Raw genomic sequence first — 22,186 nt, forward strand, 5'->3', positions numbered from 1 at the left:
ATTCGATAAAATTTTCAATTCAAAATAATTTTTCATCAATCAAAACATCTATCAATGATGAGGAATTTTATATATTTAAAGTAAAATCATGCCCATTGTATGAAATTACATTAAAATTTATGTAGATGCAAGATATAAATTTATCATTTATTTATTTATTTTAAATTATTTATATTAAAGCTTTTTGAAAAAGGAAAGTTAAAATTAGATTTTTATCTTTTAATTATATATTTTTTTTCACTTAAGAAAAATGAGTATTTAATAAAATATCAATTTGCCATTTCAGTGAAGAAGTAATGAATTAAAATTGTACGAAAATATCGCAACGCAAATTTGTATATATCCTAGTGCAATCCACGTTATATAAATTCATAATTTTATTTTTTATATACAATTTTTTATTAATTTTTTATATAATATAATATTATATATATTATTTTTAATTATTTAAATTGCAATTTTAATTTTTATATTATTTTAATTAATTATATAAATAAAATATTTATTGATTCAAAAATATTAAATTATATTTTTATGAAAATCATATGTTATTTTATTAATGCTAGTTATCATACTTTATATGTCGTCTTATCCATCATATAAATTTGTAATTTAAAATTTTTATATATAATTTTTTATTAATTTTTTATATAATATAATTAATAATATATGAAAATTCTCTTAAGTTTTTAATACTATATATGGAGTTCTTTTATTCTTTAATTTTATAATTTTCTTTTACTTAAAAATCATTATATATCAAACCCAATATTTGCAATAAACCTCACCCATAGGTTAAAAAAATCTAAATATTTCAAGTTGAACTTTGTTATTAATCCTAACTCTATTTTATTTTGAATTTAATTAAATTAATGTTCAACGGAGTAAAATAAATTAGTTTCTAACCTGAATTTAAATTTTATTAAATAAAATATACAATAAACAAATTTTGAAATCGAAAGTTATTAATTTCTAAATGTAAATGAAGAAATTAAAAATTGACAGAAATCGGTTCGTATTTTGACTTTAAAATTTAGTAAATAAAATGAAAATTATATTACTTTTGAAACCGATATAAATCGGTTTCTAAATATAATAAGATAACACTTTAATTTTTGAAACCAAAAGTAATCGGTTTCTAAATAACAAAAGGAATAAGAAATCGATATAAATCGGTTCCTAATTTGATATCAAAATTTCATCAATAAATTTATTTTGAAACTGACACAAATCGATTTCTAAATATACCTATAGGAAATAGAAACTAATAAGAATCGGTTTTTAACTTTGCTTTAAAAATTATTAAAATAAAATATATGAAAGATAAATTTTAAAACCGAAAACAGTCGGTTTCTAAGTTTATGAAGAAATTAGAAACCGACAGAAATCAATTTCTACTTTGACTTTAAAATTTAGTAAATAAAATAGAAATTATATTACTTTTGAAACCGATATAAATCGGTTTCTAAATATAATGGGATAACAATTTAATTTTTGAAACTGAAAGTAATCGATTTCTAAATATAACCAAGGGAAATAGAAATCAACAGGAATTGATTTCTAACTTTCCTTACATAAATTTTAAAATCGAAAACTATCGGTTTCTAAGTCCAATGAATAAATTAAAAACTGATAAAAATCGGTTTCTATTTTAACTTTAAAATTTAATAAATAAAATATAAGCTATATTACTTTTGAAACCGATATAAATCGGTTTCTAAAAAACAATTGGATAATAATTCAATTTTTGAAATCGAATGTAATCGGTTTCTAAATAACATTAGGAATTAGAAACCGATACAAATCAGTTCTTAATTTGTCCTTAAAATGTAATAAACAAAATCAATAATAGATTTATTTTGAAATCGATATAAATTGGTTTCTAAATGTAACAAATGGAAATTGAAACCGACAAAAATCAGTTTCTAACATGACTTAAAATTTGATTAAATAAAATGTAGAATAAATAAATTTTAAAACTGAAAGCTATCGGTTTCTAAGTGTAAATGAAGAAATTAGAAACCGACAAAAATTGGTTTCTATGCTGACTTTAATTTTTAGTAAATAAAATAGAAAATATATTAATTTTGAAACCGATAAATATAAATAGATAATACCTTCATTTTGAAACCGAATGTAATCGGTTTCTAAATTAAAATTAGGAACCAACGATATTCGATTTCTATTATGACTTAAATATAGTGGAACTAGTTTGAGCCTTCAAATTAGAAACGAAAAATGATTCGGTTTCAAATGTCGGTTTGTAATCAGTTTATAAACTGATGCAAAATTTGCTGCCAAATTATGCCATGTAATTTAGAAACCAATTTGTATCCGTTTCAAATGTTAGTTTCAAATCAATTGCTAATTGATTTCTGATACATTTAAGGCGTTCTACTCAAATTCCGTTTCAAATTACAAACTGATATAAATCTGTTTCTAAATTCGGTTTCTGTTCCTATATTTTTTATAGTAAATGAATGGAGACCATTAGAAAATAAGTCGAGCTACTCAAAACTCAACTCGATAAAAACTCAATTGTCGAGCTTGAGCTTTATTTTAAGTTTATTTAATAAACAAATCAAGTTAATGCTCACCAGTATTTGGCTTGTTAATTATTGTGAGTCAACTCATTTATAAACTCGTGAACTAACTAGTTTGAGAGCTTGTGAATAAGCTTGATTGAAGGCTCATGAATAGGTTTGTTTAATAAATTTTTTAGCTAACTCATTAAATAGATTCATGAATTGACTTATTATAAATTTATTTATATTAAGTATTGCATTTTCTAATGTTGTATACATGTTAATTTTGTTTATGTTTATTTTATAAAATAATATATTAATAATTTTGTTTGTAATTATTTTATTTCCACGTAATAGAAATATATTTTAAAATTTTTAATTAAATTTTATGAAAATCAAGTTATTTTTAAAAGAGAAATAAATTCAAAATGTTAGATGATAATTTTTTAATAATTTTTCTAATCTATACTTGGAAAATATATATATATATACAATGTAAAAAAAAAAAATTTTTATCATAATACCTCGAACCTTTTTTCATAAAAATACTTTGGACTTTTAATTTGTTTACCATTGCACCATGTTGTTTATTTCATCGTTACTTATAGTAGACTTTGCTATGTCAGCATAGAAAAACATCCTAAAAAGTCTCAAACTTTGTCTTTTTTCATAATTGTATGCAAACTTTTTTTCAACAAATGTACATTGAATTTTAAACTTTACTGCAATCTGTTAGTTGACTCATTCTATACTAACAATTGTGTCAGGTCAATACTTATAATCCACCAAATTGATACTAATTAAAACAAATTTACAATGAAAGAAAAAAAAAATACTTTTGACAAAACTGACACCACTCTCACAAAAAATATAAAAGTTTATCTTCTACCTTTCACTTATCGGCCACTAGCTTCTCTTTACCTCCATGCCTTGTGATATCTTTCCACACCAGTCTCCTGCACACACTCAATTCACCATGAATCACTAATCAGTGCGCTTATTCATCTTCCATAACATCCGAGCATACAACATCTTTCTTAACTATCATTCATCAATTCAAAAACCTATCACATCTGTGACACTCACCTCTACCCAACCCAACTCTACCCTTAAAAGACCTTAACCAACTCTCCATAAAATATCCTCTCAACAACTTAACCAAACTCACCTTAATAGCCCCAAAGCAGAACACATTAATTCATTAATTAGGGTTTATTTGATTGTAAACCGGATTTAATTAGTTTTAATTTAAGGGTTTAGATGATTTGAGAGATTAAAAGTGCTAACATGGCACTTTTGTTAGCATTAAAGGGACAACTAACGGGACAATTCAATTGTAGTGAATTTTAAAATTTAGGGTATATTTGTTAAATAAATAATTTATGATACAATTATATAAAAAGGGTAAAATTTAGGATTTTTTTTTAAACACATTCACTATTATAATTAACGGAAGAATATACGACATGGTGCAATTGTAAAGAAGTTCAAAATTTAGTGTATTCATACACACACTGTAACACCCTAGGCAAATCCCACATCGACAAAACACGGGAGAGATGCTGGGTTTATAAGTTGATGGTTCCTAACCCCTAATGACGCGTTTTAAAACCGTGAGGGCTTCGGCCCAGAGCGGACAATATCACTAGTGGGCCGGGCCATTACATTTGTGGTATCAGAGCCGCTCCGCGTGCAACCTTGAACAATGGTGGGGCAAACCTCAGCGAGGACGCTGAGTCCCATAAGGGGGGTGGATTGTAACACCCTAGGCAAATCCCACATTGACAAAACACGGGAGAGATGCTGGGTTTATAAGTTGATGGTTCCTAACCCCTAATGACGCGTTTTAAAACCGTGAGGGCTTCGGCTCAGAGCGGACAATATCACTAGTGGGTCGGGCCATTACACACACAAATAAAATTTTTTAAATATAAAGTGGCATAATAAAAATATTTAGAGTATAAGATAATAAATAATAATTAAATTAAAATATATATAAAAATTAATTATAATAATTTTATCTATATTAAGTATCTATATTAAGTTACTAACACACACACAAATAAAAATATTCAAATATAAAGTGGCATAATAAAAATATTTAGAGTATAAAATAATAAATAATAATTAAACTGAAATTTATATAGAAATTAATTATAATAATTTTATCTATATTAAGTTACTAAAAAAATGAAAACTACATAAATTTTTTTAATTCAATAGTATTAAAAATTGAATATTAAACTTCTAAAAAAAACATTTATTCAGTATTTCTCTCTGCCTCTAAACTTTTAATTTAACCTTTAAAAGGTTTTGAAGTTAATTTTTAATACTCAAATATCTAATTATTATTATTATTACTTTTTCTCTTTATAAATTTTGAATCTTTTAAAAGTTTAATATTTAATTTTAATATTATATTATTTATTACTGTTAATCTATCTCTTTTTTTTTTTTCTAAACTTTAAACATTTATAAGGCTAAAATTAAGTTTAATATTACGAAATCTAACCATTACTAATTTTCTCTCTCTACGAAGCTTAAATACTTAAAAGATAAAAATTTGAGTTGATCACTACTATTTCCCTATATCTTTCTTTCTCTCTCGTCCAAGGTTAAGGTTGAATTATATAGCATACATTCTAATTCTCAATTGACAAATCTTGTTTTCAAGGATTGATTGGATGGGTGCCACGTAAGGGTGGTTTTGAAAGGATGGCTTGAAGGAATGGCCCATCTCTTGAGTTTCCTCTCTAACTTTTAACTACAAAACTAGAGGGCCAAGTGGATCTCCCCACTTGGCACTCTGACGATGAAGTTCAAGAGTAGTTAAGAGTACTAAGGAGAAGAAGTAAATGAGCTCAGGAGTTCGTTAAGAATTGAAGACTTGCCTAGTACTAACCAAAATATATATTAAACATGCCCAATAATATAACGCCACGTGCAATCAGTATAACAAATATGTTGTAGGTGGCAGAACCTTATGTTGCCAATGAATTGTCAATCAATCTCTATACTAATAAGTCCTTCTTAGGAAGGTTTAAAATAGCATGTTGAAAGGTACCCAAAGGTGGGGTGTCAAAGGTACAGGGCTCATGTTGACATTGTTATTAAAATTATTATTGAAAATTTTATTTTTTTAAATATATTAATTAAAAAATAATTTAAAATTAAATTTAATAATTTTTAATTATAAAAATATTAAAATAATATTTTTTAATAACATTTAAAATAAGACCTTTATTTTAAAAAATAATTTTAATTTTTTCAATTAAATATCAAACAGGCATAGCAAGTAGGGGAGAGCAATTTTCGGTTTAAACTGAAAAATCGAACCAAATCGATTGAATTCGGTTCAATCGGTTCAGTTTTAAAATTCAATCGGTTCGGTTCGGTTTATAATTTTAATAATTTTGATTAATCGATTCGATTCGTTTATTTTCATAAAAAAAATTAAAAAAATCGAACCGAACCGAAATTATTAATATATATAGGAAATAAAAAAAAATCGAATTGAATTGAATCGAACCGAACCGAAATCAAAGAAAATTAAATCAAACCTTAAGATTTTTGAGTTTTGATTTCTAATTTTTTTTTTTTACGTTTTTATTATTTAGATTTAATGTTAAAAATATAAAATTTTATAAATTTCGGTTTGATCGATTTAAAACCAAATCGAACTGATATTTATCATTTCGATTCGATTCGATTTTTCTTATCAATCGATTCGATTCAATTTTTAAAATTTTTAATTTTTAATTTTTAATTTTATTGATTCGGTTTGGTTTGAAACCGAACCGACTGTTTGCATACCTCTAATAGCAAGGCTGCATGAGGTGAGTAATAGGCTATTTACTGCAGCGATTGGCTGGACATGACAGGACATTTAGCTCATTCTTTGTAAGGTTCAGTATACTTAATGATCATGTTTTATGTTTCAACGGCATTAAATGTTGTGGCCCCTTCAAGGATTGCACAAGAGAATTTCTCACCTCCTAAGGGTCGTTCTTTTTCTTTTTCTTCAAAAGGTGAAGGGAATACGTGTGAAACTACCTGCTTGTCATGTGGGGACGTTGTTGAAGGTTTCCCTCCATCATATATTTTAAGTATTGATAAGAGACATGTGACATAATTAAGAAGAATAATGAATTTTAAGATAAAACGCTTATATATATATATATATATATATATATATATATATTTAAAATGAGATAACACATAAAAATTGTTTATATATTTTTTCATAAAAAAGAATTAAAATTCCTTAAAAAAAGAATTAAGTTAAAATTTAAAATTATTAAAATAATCAACAAATTTATTTATAAATATTACAAAAAAAAATTGTTGTTGGCATTCCAACTCATGAGCTACTAATTCCCACATTTTGTTTCCAAAATTAACATGACCACCTATAATATATAAAATCAACATGATGTAATCTACCAAAAGGAGAGAAGGGAATTATTATTATTATTATTATTATTATATGATGATGGCCTCCATTAAAACGTTATCCATAATTTATTACAAATTGCCAATTTCAACAGCGTGCGTGGATTCCTAGAATTCGTCGTCATCGTAAAAGACAAAATCAAAGCATGCCACCAACTCCCACGCATCAGTGGGTCCCAATTATTTAGCTGCTAGCATTCATAGAATATTCTCTCTCCTCTATCTCTTAAACAAGATTACCACAAATTAAGCCGAAACATTCATCTTAATCTTAATCCATTTCACGCTGACACGTGCCATTATAAAAGTATTTGTTTGGTTTGGCTCGGACCAATTAGGACCTAGTAGGTGAGGTGGCTAGATAAGGACCACCAAGTAAAAATTAGGGTTTTCTCATGATGCTTATCCTAGACTTTTTCTCCCTTTTTTGGCAAGTAGACACGCGGCACTTTTCGAGTGGTGTTTGATTGCCACTTGTTGCTGACTGATTGGCATAATGTTTTACATTCTGCTCGATACGAGGTTTTACTCTCCAGAGTTGGGAAAATTTTGGTACTCTCTCTTTCACCAATGCACGTATCTGCGACTGCGACTGGGAGGTTGTTTTCGCTTGAAATTTCTAAATGAAAATATAATTTTATAAAGCTTTTTCTAAAATCTATGGGATAAGAGAGACACAGATTATTATTATTATTATTATTATTATTATTATTATTATTATTATTATTATTATTAAATTAATTTATCATTTAAAAAAAAAAGAAAAGTAAGCATCAACCATTACCATATGCTAATTATGAATTTATGCATGCATTAAACTCATTCATGGGTTTTGTTTTGAATGCAATTTAATTTTTTTAATTATGCATATGAAATATTATTCATGAAAATTATTATAAATAATTTTATAAAATGCAAATAATTAATATTTTTCTTATTTAAAAAAATAGAATCTTTCCAACTTTATTATAAATAATTATTTACATAATAAATTAAAAATCATAATTTTCAAATTTCACAAATAGAGAAACTCCATCATGTACATGGATAATGGATTTTTTTATATATATATAACTATTTGTATCAAAACAATTAATAATTATATTTTTACCATTTTTTGACATTAGATGCTCTGCAAAATTTTTATAGAGCTTACAATTAATCACGATTATTACCTTAAAATAATAAGTTAGTCATTTTTTAAAAAAAAAACTAACTTTATAACATCATACTTTAGAGGTTTTTTAAAAAATAAAATATAAAAGAAATAAAGTTCAAATAAAAAAAGAGAAAATATATTAAAATTAATTGAAAATATATATTATGCATTCACATAAATAAAAATTAGAAAGATTTATTTTAATATGAAAGAAAAATAAAATCAATGAGTTTTTAATAATGATAGAGAAATGAAAAAGAAATAAAAAAATTAAGGAGATATCACGCTTAAAATTTATTCATGTGATAGTTAATTAATTTACTAAGGAAAAAATTATTTATAGTAATGATATGAATCACATTATAAAGGATAATTTAGTCTAATAATTAAAATAATATTTAAAAAGTTATAGTATAAGTCTTTATAACTGTGAAAATAGGCTTTCCCTAAAAATATCTTTTATTATAAAACAAAATAAAATTATTAGCTTGACTTGAATGATCGTGGCTTTATATATACCCTACTTAGTATTTTAACCCTAATCAAAATATTAATTATTTTATTTATACTATTCGATAGCATAATATTTATATTAATATTTAGAAATTGAGTGAATAATTTATAAAAATTTATTTTTTTTATTTTTTATATGTTGAGAGAATATTTTGACTAATATAAATGAGATTATATCATTATTTTTACATTTAACAGTTAATTTAATTAATATTTTTATTTAATAATTTTATTTTAAATTATTATATAAATAGATAATAATTAAGAATTAATAGTTGATAAAACACTCGACGGTTATTAAAATGGTTAATATTATATAATATTATCATATAATATTCTTAATAATTATAGAAAATATTGTAAGGTTTTCACTTAATTACAATTATAGACAATAAATTTATTCTTTAAGTGATAGGCGGAATCATAAAAGGAAATTTTCATTTATATCATCGTCTCAATCTTAGGTTTAGGCTTAGGCTATGATCCAATAGGCAAAAGACAGCCGCCATTTTGATAGATAACTCCTTTTACATTTTACTGCAAATAGCCAAGGAAAAAAAAAAGTAATAATAATAATAATAAGTGTCTTAATGTATACGCTTGCCTTGCATCATGATCACTGTATGTTAGCTCGGTTGATGGAAAGACCTGTTCTATCGATCAAAATAATGTATATAATAAATTATTAAAATTTCACATTCATCTCATTTATTTATTTCACACAATGTGAACTACACAATATATAATAACTTTTTTTTTTAAATTCTCAATATAATAGTGATAAAAGAAAATTTGTCACCCAAAGAAAGTTTATCCTTGAATAAATACAAATTTAATTTAAAAAAAAGGAAAAATCTTTCAATTTATACATTTAACTCTTTGAAATTTTTTTAGAGTGCAATCAAAAAATCTAAATATTAAATATGAATCAAAGTTGTAATACATAGACATTAATATATAAATTTAAATCCAATATTTTCTACTCATTCTTTAACCCTTTAAAGCATACAAGCATTATTTTTTTTTTAAATCTAATCCATTATAAATTATATACGATGGAATTTATCTATTAAATATATGAGTCATATAAAATTTATAATAGATCAGGTCTAAAAAAAATTTTTCAATAAGTAAATCAACTTGATGAATAAGATTATTTGCTATTATAATGTAGTTAATGTTTTATTACATCTTGACCCAAATGCCATCCATCATGTTTGAAGGAGGAAAGCTCTTATTTTTTTAGGCAGCAAGGCGTGTGAAAGAGTGGAAGAAAGCACAAAAGCTAGCAGCCAAGTAAAGGTTTAGAGAAAAATGAATAAAAATATATCCCAAGGGATATCCCTTTTGGATAAAAATAAAAGCGTTTTCAAAGAACAAAGAAAGAGCAAGCAACCCTAACCCACCAAAAAGTCAAAATTCAGCAAATACTGACGTTTGTGTTTGAGTTCAAACCTTTTAATGCGAGTATGCTATCCACAGCAAGTTATCAATTATCTTCTCTTGAATGGAAGTCAAGAAAACAGCCAATCAAAACCATGCAGCCCACTACTGGACAAAAAACCCTCAAAGATAAAAGGCTTAGCCCTCTCCTTTCAAACATTTCAAACACCCTCATCCTCCTTAGCCTAGCCTAAGGAAATTATTAGCACATAGCAGCAGTCTCTCATATATAGATCTATTTTATCTTTTCTTGGCCTTGTTTATTTTCTTGGATTGTTTCCAGCACTTGAAAATGCAAGGAAAAACCAGCTCTGACCTTCCACCTGGTTTTAGATTCCACCCAACTGATGAGGAATTGATCATATATTACCTTCGTAACCAAGCCACTTCTAGGCCATTGCCCGTGTCAATAATCCCAGAAGTTGATATTTACAAGTTTGATCCTTGGCAATTACCTGGTTAGATTCTGATATTTTTACCCAAGAGTCAGGTTTCAAGAATTTTCTTTCTATGCTGTTGATAGTTTATTAATTTCTTGGCCCTTGTGTTAATTATTGATGCAGAGAAAGCAGAATTTGGAGAAAATGAATGGTACTTCTTTACTCCTCGTGACAGGAAGTATCCAAATGGAGTGAGGCCTAACAGAGCAACTGTGTCTGGGTATTGGAAGGCCACTGGCACAGACAAGGCCATCTACAGTGGGTCTAAATATGTTGGTGTTAAGAAAGCTCTTGTGTTCTACAAGGGTAGGCCACCAAAGGGTATTAAGAGTGATTGGATTATGCATGAATATCGCTTAAATGATTCAAGAAAGCAAGTCAAACAGCAAAATGGATCCATGAGAGTAAGCCCTTTGGTCACCATTGAATTCTGGTTATTATCTACTATCTAATTTCCAGGGTTTTTCTTTTAACCATGATTTTGTGTTTTGTCTTCCAGTTGGATGATTGGGTCCTGTGCAGGATTTATAAGAAGAGAAATATTGGAAGAAATTTGGAGGAGAAAGTAGAAATTACAAATACACAATTGGAAAAACCTGTAGCTAATGATGCCAGTGAGCAACAAATGCTGAAAATTTCAAAGACATGTTCCCTTTCTCATCTACTGGAATTTGAGTATATGGGATCAATTTCTCAGCTTCTAAACGACAACACATACAATCCAAGTTTAGATTTCCAAAACGTCATGAGCAATGCTGGGACTGGGACTGACCATGCTGAAAATTTTCAGCTTGGAGAAATGGCTACCCATTATACAAATTCTGGGAAGTTCCAGGTGAATCAGGGCAACCTTTTAAACCAGCCATTATTTGTGAATCCAATGGTCTATGAATTTCAATGATTTGCCTGGTTCTGACCAGCTTCAGAAGGGACAATATAGGTGTTTCTTGGACATGACAGTGTTTGACATCCATTAGAAGTTGTAAAAATTGTTTATGCAGGGTATACATCTTACAGAATAGTCAATTGTGATATAGATCTGATACCATCTATTAATTAATATAGGTTGCACATAAGACAAGCTTAAATGATGTATATGATGATCACATTCACCATTTAAGTTGTGTCCTGTTGCTTTCAATTAAATGGAGATTCTTTGTACCAATTATCTTAATCCAAGGCAGCATCATATTGTCAAAAATCTTGAGCCTAAAAGTCATGGAAACAAGGTGGAATCTGTTAATACTATGGATTGTATTTTGTTAAGGTATAAGATTGAACATAGACTGGACAGAAATCTTCTTGCTGTGTGTAACATTGTAAAAATTATTATTATTATTATTATTATTATTATTATTTTTTACCTAATCCTAGCAGAATTTGAATATGAAATTCACATGCTTGGAAAATAAACCTTTTGCAGTCTCTTTGGCGACTCTTTTTTTTTGTTTTTTATATAGTAATTTGTATAATTGCATCTCTCGAAGCATACATAAAAAAATTATCAAGCAGATCCCATACGGCTTTTGCATAATTATTTGCAGCCTTGGCATATTAAATAACATAAACTCACTTATTCCAAAAAGAATTGAAAAAAACTGTGTGGAAAGCAATTTGGGTGATGCAAGTATGAAGTTGGTGCATGCATGGACTAGTTTATCTTTGGCTTTGATAGCGATCCATATACTAAACGACAAATCCTAATGGCTTACTCAGATGCAATACCATGAAGATTCCAATTCCAAATTTGCATCAGGTAGATGGAATTCCATTTGAATAAGTTTTAACAGTTGCTTGCTTCTTTGAATGAATGAGTCCTGGAATATTTATCCACTCTGCTCCTACAATTTTAGCAATTTCTGCTACTATATTTTTTTAATCAGAATATTTTTTTAATCAGAATAAATTAAGTTTAAGGTTAAAAAAGAGGGGAAGCAATTTTATCTCAAGTATCCTAAAGCATGCAAAGATTGTGACAGGAAATATCTGATTCTTTACTTGATAAAATTCACCACCAACCTGTTTCTCAACCAACTTTCTCTTTACCATTGCCATGCTTATTATAAGAAACTATTTCATTTAGGCCTCCTCCATCAGTACAGTGTATATTTTGTGTACTTTATTATTTATAATCAATGGAAGAGGAAATGGGTCCATTGCTTTCTTCTTCCTTCGAGGGATTCAACATGGGAATATTGATGATGGCTTGCTTAGCCTTGTCATGGATTTTTATCCATAGATGGAACCAGAGGAACAAGAAAGGACCAAAAACATGGCCAATTGTGGGTGCAGCAATTGAGCAGCTAGTGAACTATGAAAGAATGCATGATTGGCTTGTTGAATACCTGTCTAAGTTGAGAACTGTAGTAGTTCCCATGCCATTTACAACATACACTTACATTGCAGATCCTGCTAATGTTGAACATGTCCTTAAGACCAACTTTGCCAATTATCCAAAGGTAACACTCTCCATAATCAATGTTGTGTATTTATTTACTCATTAATGTCATCAATGTTTAGTTCAATCACCTATAAGTTCCTATTTTAAGGCAATGTGGTTCAACACGTACATTTTAATTGGAGGATTAAAAGACCATTTTAATTCTAGTTTTGAAATCTCTCATGCTATTTTCTTATACCAATTGAAGGGTGATACATACCATTCATATATGGAAGTGCTGCTTGGAGAAGGGATATTTAATGTAGATGGTGAAGTATGGAGGAAACAAAGGAAGACTGCCAGTTTTGAGTTCGCATCCAAGAATTTGAGGGACTTCAGCACCAGAGTCTTTAGAGAATATAGCTTGAAGCTCTCATCTATTCTTAGTCATGCATCTTCTAACAACCAAGAAGTAGACATGCAGGTGACTTGACAAGTCATAGATTTTCATTCATTCTGGTGATTCTGAAATGCTAGTCTTGTAAAATCATGTCCATTCTAACTTAATTCATAAATATGTCTTAATTTTATAGGAATTGCTTATGAGGATGACGTTGGACTCCATATGCAAAGTTGGGTTTGGAGTAGAAATAGGAACACTGGCTCCTAATCTACCAGACAATTGCTTTGCTCAGGCATTTGATACTGCCAACATCATTGTTACACTTCGCTTCATTGATCCATTGTGGAAAATAAAGAAATTCCTTAACGTCGGATCAGAAGCTCTACTTGACAAGAGCATTAAAATCATTGATGATTTCACCTACTCTGTCATTTGTAGAAGGAAAGCAGAAATGGGAGAAGCTCGAATCAGCAATAATAACAAGAAGGTATCATAATTATATTAAGAAAAGCTTTCTGCAGTAGACTAATAAGAAAATAAATGGCTTCACTAACCAAAGTACTCGTTTATGATTGGAAAAATCAGGTGAAACATGACATATTATCAAGGTTCATTGAGTTAGGTGAAGACCCAGAAAGCAAATTGACAGACAAAAGTCTGAGAGATGTTGTCCTCAACTTTGTGATAGCTGGGCGAGACACAACTGCAGCAACTCTCTCATGGGCCATATACATGATAATGACACATAACCATGTAGCTGAGAAGCTCTACAATGAGCTCAAAACTTTTGAGGAAGATAGGGCAAAGGAAGAGAGTGTTACATTGCTCCAGTTTGATTTCGATGATCTTGAATCCTTCACTCAAAGAGCAGTGCAATATGCAGGATTCTTGACTTATGATTCATTGGGCAAATTATATTATCTGCATGCGGTGATCACAGAGACACTTCGCTTGTACCCAGCAGTCCCTCAGGTATGCCTTTTTTCTCCAATTGTAAATAAGGGATAATGTTGATGTGAAATGTAGTTGGTACGTGAGATAATATTCAATGATTGTAGGACCCCAAGGGGATTCTGGAGGATGATATCTTGCCTGATGGAACCAAAGTCAAAGCAGGAGGGATGGTGACTTATGTTCCCTATTCAATGGGCAGGATGGAGTACAACTGGGGATCTGATGCCGCTTCATTCAAGCCTGAGAGATGGCTCAAAGATGGTTTCTTCCAGAATGCATCTCCATTCAAGTTCACTGCATTTCAGGTAAGCTATAAGAGATTTAACCCTTTCAAAAAAAAGATACTACGAAGAGAAAAGTGAGTGCTCATAGTCCTTATTTTAATGTTTAGGCTGGACCAAGAATATGCCTTGGTAAGGACTCTGCATATCTCCAGATGAAGATGACACTGGCCATACTCTGTAGATTTTTCAAATTTGACTTGGTCCCTAATCATCCAGTGCAATACAGGATGATGACAATTCTATCAATGGCACATGGCTTGAAGCTTAGAGCGTCCAGGCTTTCATAAGGATACTAGAGGCCATGATTTTCTTGTTAATCCATGTTCATATCAGGAGCATGCTGTTTCAATCCATATCGGAAACAATTAGCTCAAGCAGTGACTAATAAATTGTTCCAAGATTAAAAACATTCTTGTTACTAATATCACTTCTACAACTTTTATCATGCCTGACTTCCAGAATCCTAAAATCTCATTAGAACTACAATTGCTACTAATAGCAGCTGCAAAAGCCAGGATCATGAATTCTGGAACCAGTCTAGATCTTCTTTCCTGAATATATTGGCTTCTACAATAGGATCCTTATACGACAATTTTATGCAAAAGTGCCTTCATAACAAAAATTACAATAATTTATACCATATAGCGACTTAAACTAATCCCAGTTACAAAACCATTACCATCATTCTTTTCAGCACCTGGTTTTGCAGTGGTTTAGGCTTGTAGATTGGTAGTTAACTCATAATGGATGCTCATTTGGCATTCCACTTTTTTTTTAAGGCATTGATAATTGATTTTTCTTTACAACTACTAACAATTTATTGTAGTGTTATGTAATAAATATGAGTTTTGACAATTAGTTCATAATTTTAGTAGATCCAACTAAAATCCACTTAACCCACTTGCTATATTAGCATTTAAAAAAAAATAATAATAATTTACAAAATAGTTTCACACAAGCTCCAGCTTACCACTAAAGGGTAATTTAGATAATCGAAAGGCAAAAATTTTACAACCTTTATTGTTCAATTCTCTAACTCCACAGAAATGTGGCTTAGGGACCACATTGCAAAGTAAATGAAGTTCAAGGAAAAGTTTAGATCTATGCTTTGACCTTTTAGTTCATTTCTTATTGAATTTCATGCAAGTATCCAAAGAAATAAAGGTCAAAGAAGTGAGAGTTTCCTTGAGCTACAAAATGTATAACAATGAATATTCATATTTATATGGTTCTTAAGTAGATTTTCTATGATGATATATAGAAAGTATGTGATATAGTCTGGTTTGGTTTCTTCCAGTTACAGGAACTATACCGCTCAATAATGTAAATTGCACACAGACCACAGTTTAAATTACTTGAGCAACTTCTGCTTCTTCTCTTGCCACTCATTCATTTCAGCTTTAATCATTGCTTGAACATTTTCATGAAACCCTGGATATGGTTCGTAACCAAAGAATTCTTGAAGAGCCTGAGGGAAAGCAAAATAATCAACTTAATTTTCAGATCAAAAGTTTTATGATATCAAGAAGCTTTAAATTGTAAGGAATCACCTCCAGTAGCACAAAGAAGGGAGCCATTATCAGGGCTTGAATGAGATTGTCCAAAAGTGCTGGTGCTCGTTTCTGCAGGATATAATTGAAAAGATATAATGGGAAGTCATTGATTTATTTACAAATCACAGAAAAGGCATAATGGGAAGCCATTGATTTATTTACAAAATCAAAGGGAAAAAAAAAGTTACCTCAAAGACACCATGGCCAATGAACTGTCCAGCCCAACAAACAATTTGAGCCACCAGAACAACCTGCAAAACATTTGTGTGAACAAAAGGTGAATAAGTGTAATATATAAAAACACACACACACATATAACTATCAAAACATCAAATTACAGTGAACAAATTCTCTTTAGAAGCAAGTGGTGCCATAGTCAATATCACACTACTAATGTTGAAGGCTTCAAAAAATCCAAGAAAACCAGTTATTTTGTTGATTCAAGATTTTTATGATCTCCATCTCATTTATCTGATAAAAATATGCAAGTCTCGTTAAACTGCATCAAATCTATCCTTTTCTCAATCTCAACTTCTCAGCATCCCTTGTGGCATGGAAAGAAAAATAATGAATTCAAATGATGCATCAGTTGACTTTACAAGAAATCTGGATATGGAGTATGATATGCATTCCACAATATATGATATATTTTCATATTGTGAATGAGCCCTCTAATTAAAGTTTTGTGATGCATTTCCCATCAAAGGGGTAGCTATGAATTGAGATCTTTTAGAGGACGTGAGCTATATCAACTATATTCCATATACAAATATATCAACTATATTCCAAATACAAATTTACATACAGAATAACAACATGAAGTCAGGAGGAAGAAGGAAACTCTAAAACAAAGATTCCACCATCCATGTCCAATTCCTGATCATGCAGTTAATTGTAACATTTTTGCTAGCTATTTGTTAAACATAAGTTTAAGAGAACGAAATAAAGAAAGAAAATAGAATTTAACCATGAACTGTTCTACTACATATAGTTTATGCTTCTAAAGTAAACAAAAACTGTATTTCACAGGATCTCTATTAAAATCGAAAAGCAAAAAGATACTTCTCCATAACTAATTTGGCACTTGCTAAAAAAATGAATAAAAAATGATATAATTATGTGCTAAAAAAATTGATATTACAGCTGCACTATAAGAAAGAGGTAAACTGCTTAGCAAACAAAGAACAAACTTTGCTTGACAAACACAAAACATAACCTAATCTATTGACAAGACTATCTCCAATTTATCTCCCTAGCTTAATTAAAAAGAAACAAAACTATAAACTAAGCATAATCTAATTTGCAGCAAGGAAATAAATAAATGCAAGAACAACCAATAATGAAAGATGAAAATGCCATAACATTGTGCCACACAGAACCACCCTGACTTTAAAGGAGCAATTGTTAAATTCGTTGATGAGGGAAATTAAAAAGCACAAAGCATATAGATAGTTATTTGTTGAAATTTCAATAGCCACCTAGTCTTAATTTCAAATATGATGTAAACCTGACACATAAAAGTAACCAACACCCATGATGATTTAAGGAACCAACTGAAACAAAACTAAAGAAAATTCCACCCGATAAAGGGAGTGAACAATTTCATTATGAGGGTACAAAAAAATATCAATACCATTGTTACTGCCAACATTTTCAAGCCCAATGCCTCTATTTGGCGTGCAATTGACTGATTTACAATTTTCAATTTCCATGGAGGAAAAACTCTGTCAATAGCATCAAACAAATACTATTCAAAACCTAATTATGATTCTTCTGCAGTTTTTTCCTTAGACCACAAACACAGAACAAGCAAATTTAATTTCCAGATGAACAAGCACAGATGATCAACTTTCGAGGAAAACTTCCATATAGCATCAATTTGGACGGAGAAAAAAGAGAAACAATATTAAATTGATTATGAAAAAAAAACTAATTAAAACACAAAATTTACCTTCCAAGCAAGAGAAAACCCAAGCCAGCTAGCCACAAAACTACTAGCCACCCAACAAAAAGCACAAAGCAGAGCAGCCAAGGAACCAGCTTTCGCATCCAGACAGATATAAAACAAAGCATAGATCAAAGTAAACAAGAAACCAAAATTGAAAAGCAGAAAAACATCGTTACCAAACAGAGAGAACTTGAGGTTAAACAGAGAAGGGGTAAAGTAAAGAATAAGAAGAGCAGTGAAAAAGATTGGCCAAACAAATATCATGTGAATCGCTATGTTGATCGGATTACTATGGTATGCACCATAGAAGGCAAAATGCTTCTCTAGATCAAACAATCCACAATTTCCCATTACAGATTTTTCGGGGAAAAACAATAAAAGAGAAAATCTCCAGTAAAGTTGCTGGATTTCCTTGAAAAAGTGGGTGCGTTTCGTTTGCTTTTATGGAACGATAAATTGTAGGAGAAAAATCACGATATAGTAAGACTCTAAAGTCACCGCAGAGACGCCAGGAAATTGGAGACTCAATATATCTTGATGACTTCACATGTTGCTGCATCTCAGGTGATGGTCTGATTGGCCCTTTTTTTTTAATAAAAAATTAATATTGTTTTTTTTTTATGATAATTATTGTTGTAGTTATCATTCATATTTTCAATCTTTCTATAATATATATATATATATATATATATATATATATATATATATATATATATATATTAAATACTTTAATTAAAAGCTTTTTCTTTCTATGGTTATCCAAGAAAAGATTTTCTTTGATTAAGAGAAAGGTGAATCTATTTAAAAAAATAAAAGTCTTTATTTTTATTAATTATAATTTAATTTTATTAAAAAATTATTTATAATTATCTATAATATATATAAACTAATCATATACCTGTACATTGTGCAATAATAATTAAAATTTTTTATATTTAATTTTTATTTAACCTAGATAAATTCAACTTTAATTTATTCGTTTTGAATTTTTTAAAAAATCGATTAAATATTTTGATTTTATTTTGATAAAAAAATTTCAATTGAATTAAATGAAAATTATCTAATAAAGAAAATATCAATTCAAAATTTATTTCAATTTAAACTAATACTTTTAAAATAACATATATTATTAAAATAAAATTATTAAGGTAAATTTTAAATATTTTATTTTTTTTTAAATTCTACATATTTTATGTTTCTATATACATATTTCATATATCAACAAGAGATAAAAAGGTAGGCAATACCATTGATCAAAATCAACACCCAAGTATCAATTAAACTAATCAAATTAGTAATGATTCCAGTTCATAGCTTTGCTGCAAATCACTTTCTTTATATCCTTACTTTGAAATTTCTAAGAAAAGTAATTATTTTAAATTGAAATTTCTAAGAAAATTAATTATTTTAAATATTTTTATTATTTTTTAAAATTATATTAATTTAATCTATTAAAATGTCATTTAATTTTTAAAATTTGTAATAAGTTTGTTAGCATATTATTTTTATTATTTTTTTTAAATTATATTAATTTAATCCATTAAAATGCTACATAGCAATTATTCAAGAAGTTAAATGGCTTATTCTTGGAATGCATTTTTGTAGGCTTAGCTTTCACACACATATATATGATTAGATGTATGAAGGGGAAGGGGACATTGAAATTGCTCAAAATGTTCTTTATTATTTATATTATTTAAAAAATATGAAACTATTTAATAGATTTATCTTATAATTATTTATATAAAAATATTTTTAATAATTTTTATTAGTTAAACATATCAATTATTTGATTAATGTTTTTCAATTTTTTTTTAATATAATACATTAAAAAATATTTCATGTAAAATTTATTCTAAATATATTAAACTATATGAATACTTTATCATTATTAAATTTTTTAACATACACGTAATTTGTTTATACTTGTGGTACATAGTTATGATTTAATTTTAATTTTTATTAAATTTCTCATACATATAATATAATATAATTTTTTATTAACTTCTCATACATATAATATAATATTATAAGTATATTGATTTTTAATATTTAATAAAATTTAATTATTTATTATCGTAATAAATTATTATGAGTATATTCTACTCTAATTAAGTTGGCTTATGTTAGTCTATTAATTCCAAAAAAATTTGGAGTAGCATTTTTTAAAAAATTGTCACGACCCAACCTATGGGCCGGACCGGCACTAGGACCTGGGCCAACCTAAAGCCCCCGAGGCCCGTAGTAAGCCTAACTGTTCATTTACTCAATTCTAAGGCCCATTTGGGTCCAATTTCAAGAAACCAAACGGACAGAGTCCGGCCATAAAATGGACTTTCCAACGGGGAGTTTTCGACTCACCCGACCTGTAAACACAATAAATACTCAATTGGGGAGCTCAGCTCACCCTCCACATACTCATCAGCATAAAAATAAATGGGAGCTCAGCTCCCTCATCCAATCCATCAACATGCATAAAATATTAAGTTTACAGGTCCAAAATAATAATTTAGTTTACAGACTCAAATCAAATAAACATTTCTAACACATACGGAAATTCTAAGATTTAACAAGTTTATACAAACATTAGTAATCGACCTGCGAGGGAGAAAGCAGGTTAACCTCAAAAATATCCTCCTGTGGCCTGGAAAAATTTTTGAACAGGAGTGAGCGTTCGACTCAGAGAGTAAAATATCAATTTTAACCATAATCTCTATAACTATCTAGTACTAATGCAACCTGTGGAGTGAAATGCAACAGCAACAACATTTTCACATCATAACATCAAAAAGGTAATTTGGAGCACTCACGCACCCTGTAGCATCAATCATAACATATTGGGAGCTGATCCCCTATCTGACTCTCTTAAATCCAACTCAGTGCGTGAAGAACTCAAGCCGGACTTTCGCTTAATAAACCAAATCGAGGGTCCCAGCGAAGAACTCAAGCCGTGACTACCCCTCGAAGGATCGGGTTCCCAGCGAAGAACTCAAGCCGTGACTACTCGTCCTATCCATAGTTCACACCACATCACACGCACGCCAACGCACGCACACTGCTCCAAATTACCACAACAACATCATGGCACTTTAACAGTTATCAATGCATCATAATTCGTGCCTAGAGTTTAACTACATAAATATATGCATATAAGTGATGCATGGGCATGCTGAACATATAATAATATCGAAATTACAATTAAAATTAACATTTTACTCACAGACTTGACGACAATCACTGTGGCGGCTGGGCGGAGGAAGAAGGCTGTCCCGGCTCACCTGACAATTATATTACATTTATTTAATACAATCTGACTCAATACAAACAAAGAAAAGACCAATTACGTCCTAAGTCGTGCCGAAAATCCGACAGAGTCTCCCCTATACCTAGGACCTACCCAACCTGCAAAATGGCTCAAAACACACTTCTATATTCACAATTCATATATCCACAGTTCAATCATATCACACAGCCCCTCCTGGGCCTATCAAATCAATCATCCATCACAATACGCAAAATTTCAATTTAGTCCTTATTATTGATCATTTTTGCAAAAACTGCCCAAACAAGCTCTAAAAATTATAAAACTTTGCCCCGCGGTCCTTAGCAATATTACTAAGCTATTGCAAAAAGAATCGTAATTTTCTAAGTTACTACGAATATTTTATGGATTTTTAATCCTATTTAAGCACTAGAAAATTACGAAAAAAGCAAGGTTCGGGTTTACCTTTGCCGATTCTGACTTTGGAAACGCGCTCGGGACGTCTGACAATGGGGGGCTAGCCAAAACCTCGGTCCAATTCGGAGACTTTTCCATGAACGGTCCATGCGCCGAATTTTGCGCACCGGTCAACTGTCGAATTTCCGGGAATCGAGGATACCTACACGAAGCCCATAACACGGGGGTTAGTACATGAATTTTTCAGAATTTTCTAAGTTCATTTAATGCTCGAAAATACACTGCGAAGTTCCGTGGGACCCACCGAAAAATGGTGTCGAAAAAATTCGAAATTTATGTTACCGCGAAGCTCTCGACGAGTGGAGCGCGTTGGTAGTCTCGGTTTTCTCGTGGGATTCACGGTTTTCAAGAAATCTAGCCCAAAAGTCGAAATAGGCTAAAATCTTCCCGAAC

General features: G+C 29.5%; 3 protein-coding genes across 4 annotated transcripts; 2 read left to right on the plus strand and 1 right to left on the minus strand.

The window, feature by feature from the left end:
* Nucleotides 1-10,051: 10,051 nt before the first annotated feature.
* Nucleotides 10,052-11,733, plus strand: LOC110672614 (NAC domain-containing protein 1). The gene is made up of 3 exons (XM_021835429.2): nt 10,052-10,550; nt 10,656-10,936; nt 11,032-11,733. The coding sequence occupies exons 1-3, from the start codon at nt 10,385-10,387 to the stop codon at nt 11,431-11,433; spliced, it is 849 nt and encodes a 282-aa protein (XP_021691121.1). The 5' UTR covers nt 10,052-10,384; the 3' UTR covers nt 11,434-11,733.
* An 879-nt stretch (nt 11,734-12,612) lies between these two features.
* LOC110672616 (cytochrome P450 704B1) lies at nt 12,613-14,998 on the plus strand. The gene is made up of 6 exons (XM_021835431.2): nt 12,613-12,991; nt 13,181-13,396; nt 13,506-13,802; nt 13,901-14,287; nt 14,374-14,574; nt 14,661-14,998. Exons 1-6 carry the CDS (start codon nt 12,668-12,670, stop codon nt 14,838-14,840), a joined length of 1,605 nt encoding a protein of 534 aa, XP_021691123.2. The 5' UTR covers nt 12,613-12,667; the 3' UTR covers nt 14,841-14,998.
* LOC110672615 (2-hydroxy-palmitic acid dioxygenase mpo1) lies at nt 13,842-18,600 on the minus strand. 2 transcript variants are annotated; one of them, XM_058137385.1, is made up of 5 exons: nt 18,058-18,600; nt 16,295-16,357; nt 16,104-16,175; nt 15,866-16,021; nt 13,842-14,563 (listed from the first exon to the last, which is right to left on the minus strand). In XM_058137385.1, exons 1-4 carry the CDS (start codon nt 18,403-18,405, stop codon nt 15,905-15,907), a joined length of 600 nt encoding a protein of 199 aa, XP_057993368.1. In that variant the 5' UTR covers nt 18,406-18,600; the 3' UTR covers nt 13,842-14,563; nt 15,866-15,904. The 2 variants fall into 2 exon arrangements, with proteins under 2 accessions (XP_057993368.1, XP_021691122.2); XM_021835430.2 differs by having other exon boundaries at nt 13,842-14,893.
* Between the last annotated feature and the right edge of the window lie 3,586 nt (nt 18,601-22,186).

This window comes from Hevea brasiliensis, chromosome 2, assembly GCF_030052815.1.
Source record: "Hevea brasiliensis isolate MT/VB/25A 57/8 chromosome 2, ASM3005281v1, whole genome shotgun sequence".
Lineage (NCBI taxonomy): Eukaryota > Viridiplantae > Streptophyta > Magnoliopsida > Malpighiales > Euphorbiaceae > Hevea > Hevea brasiliensis.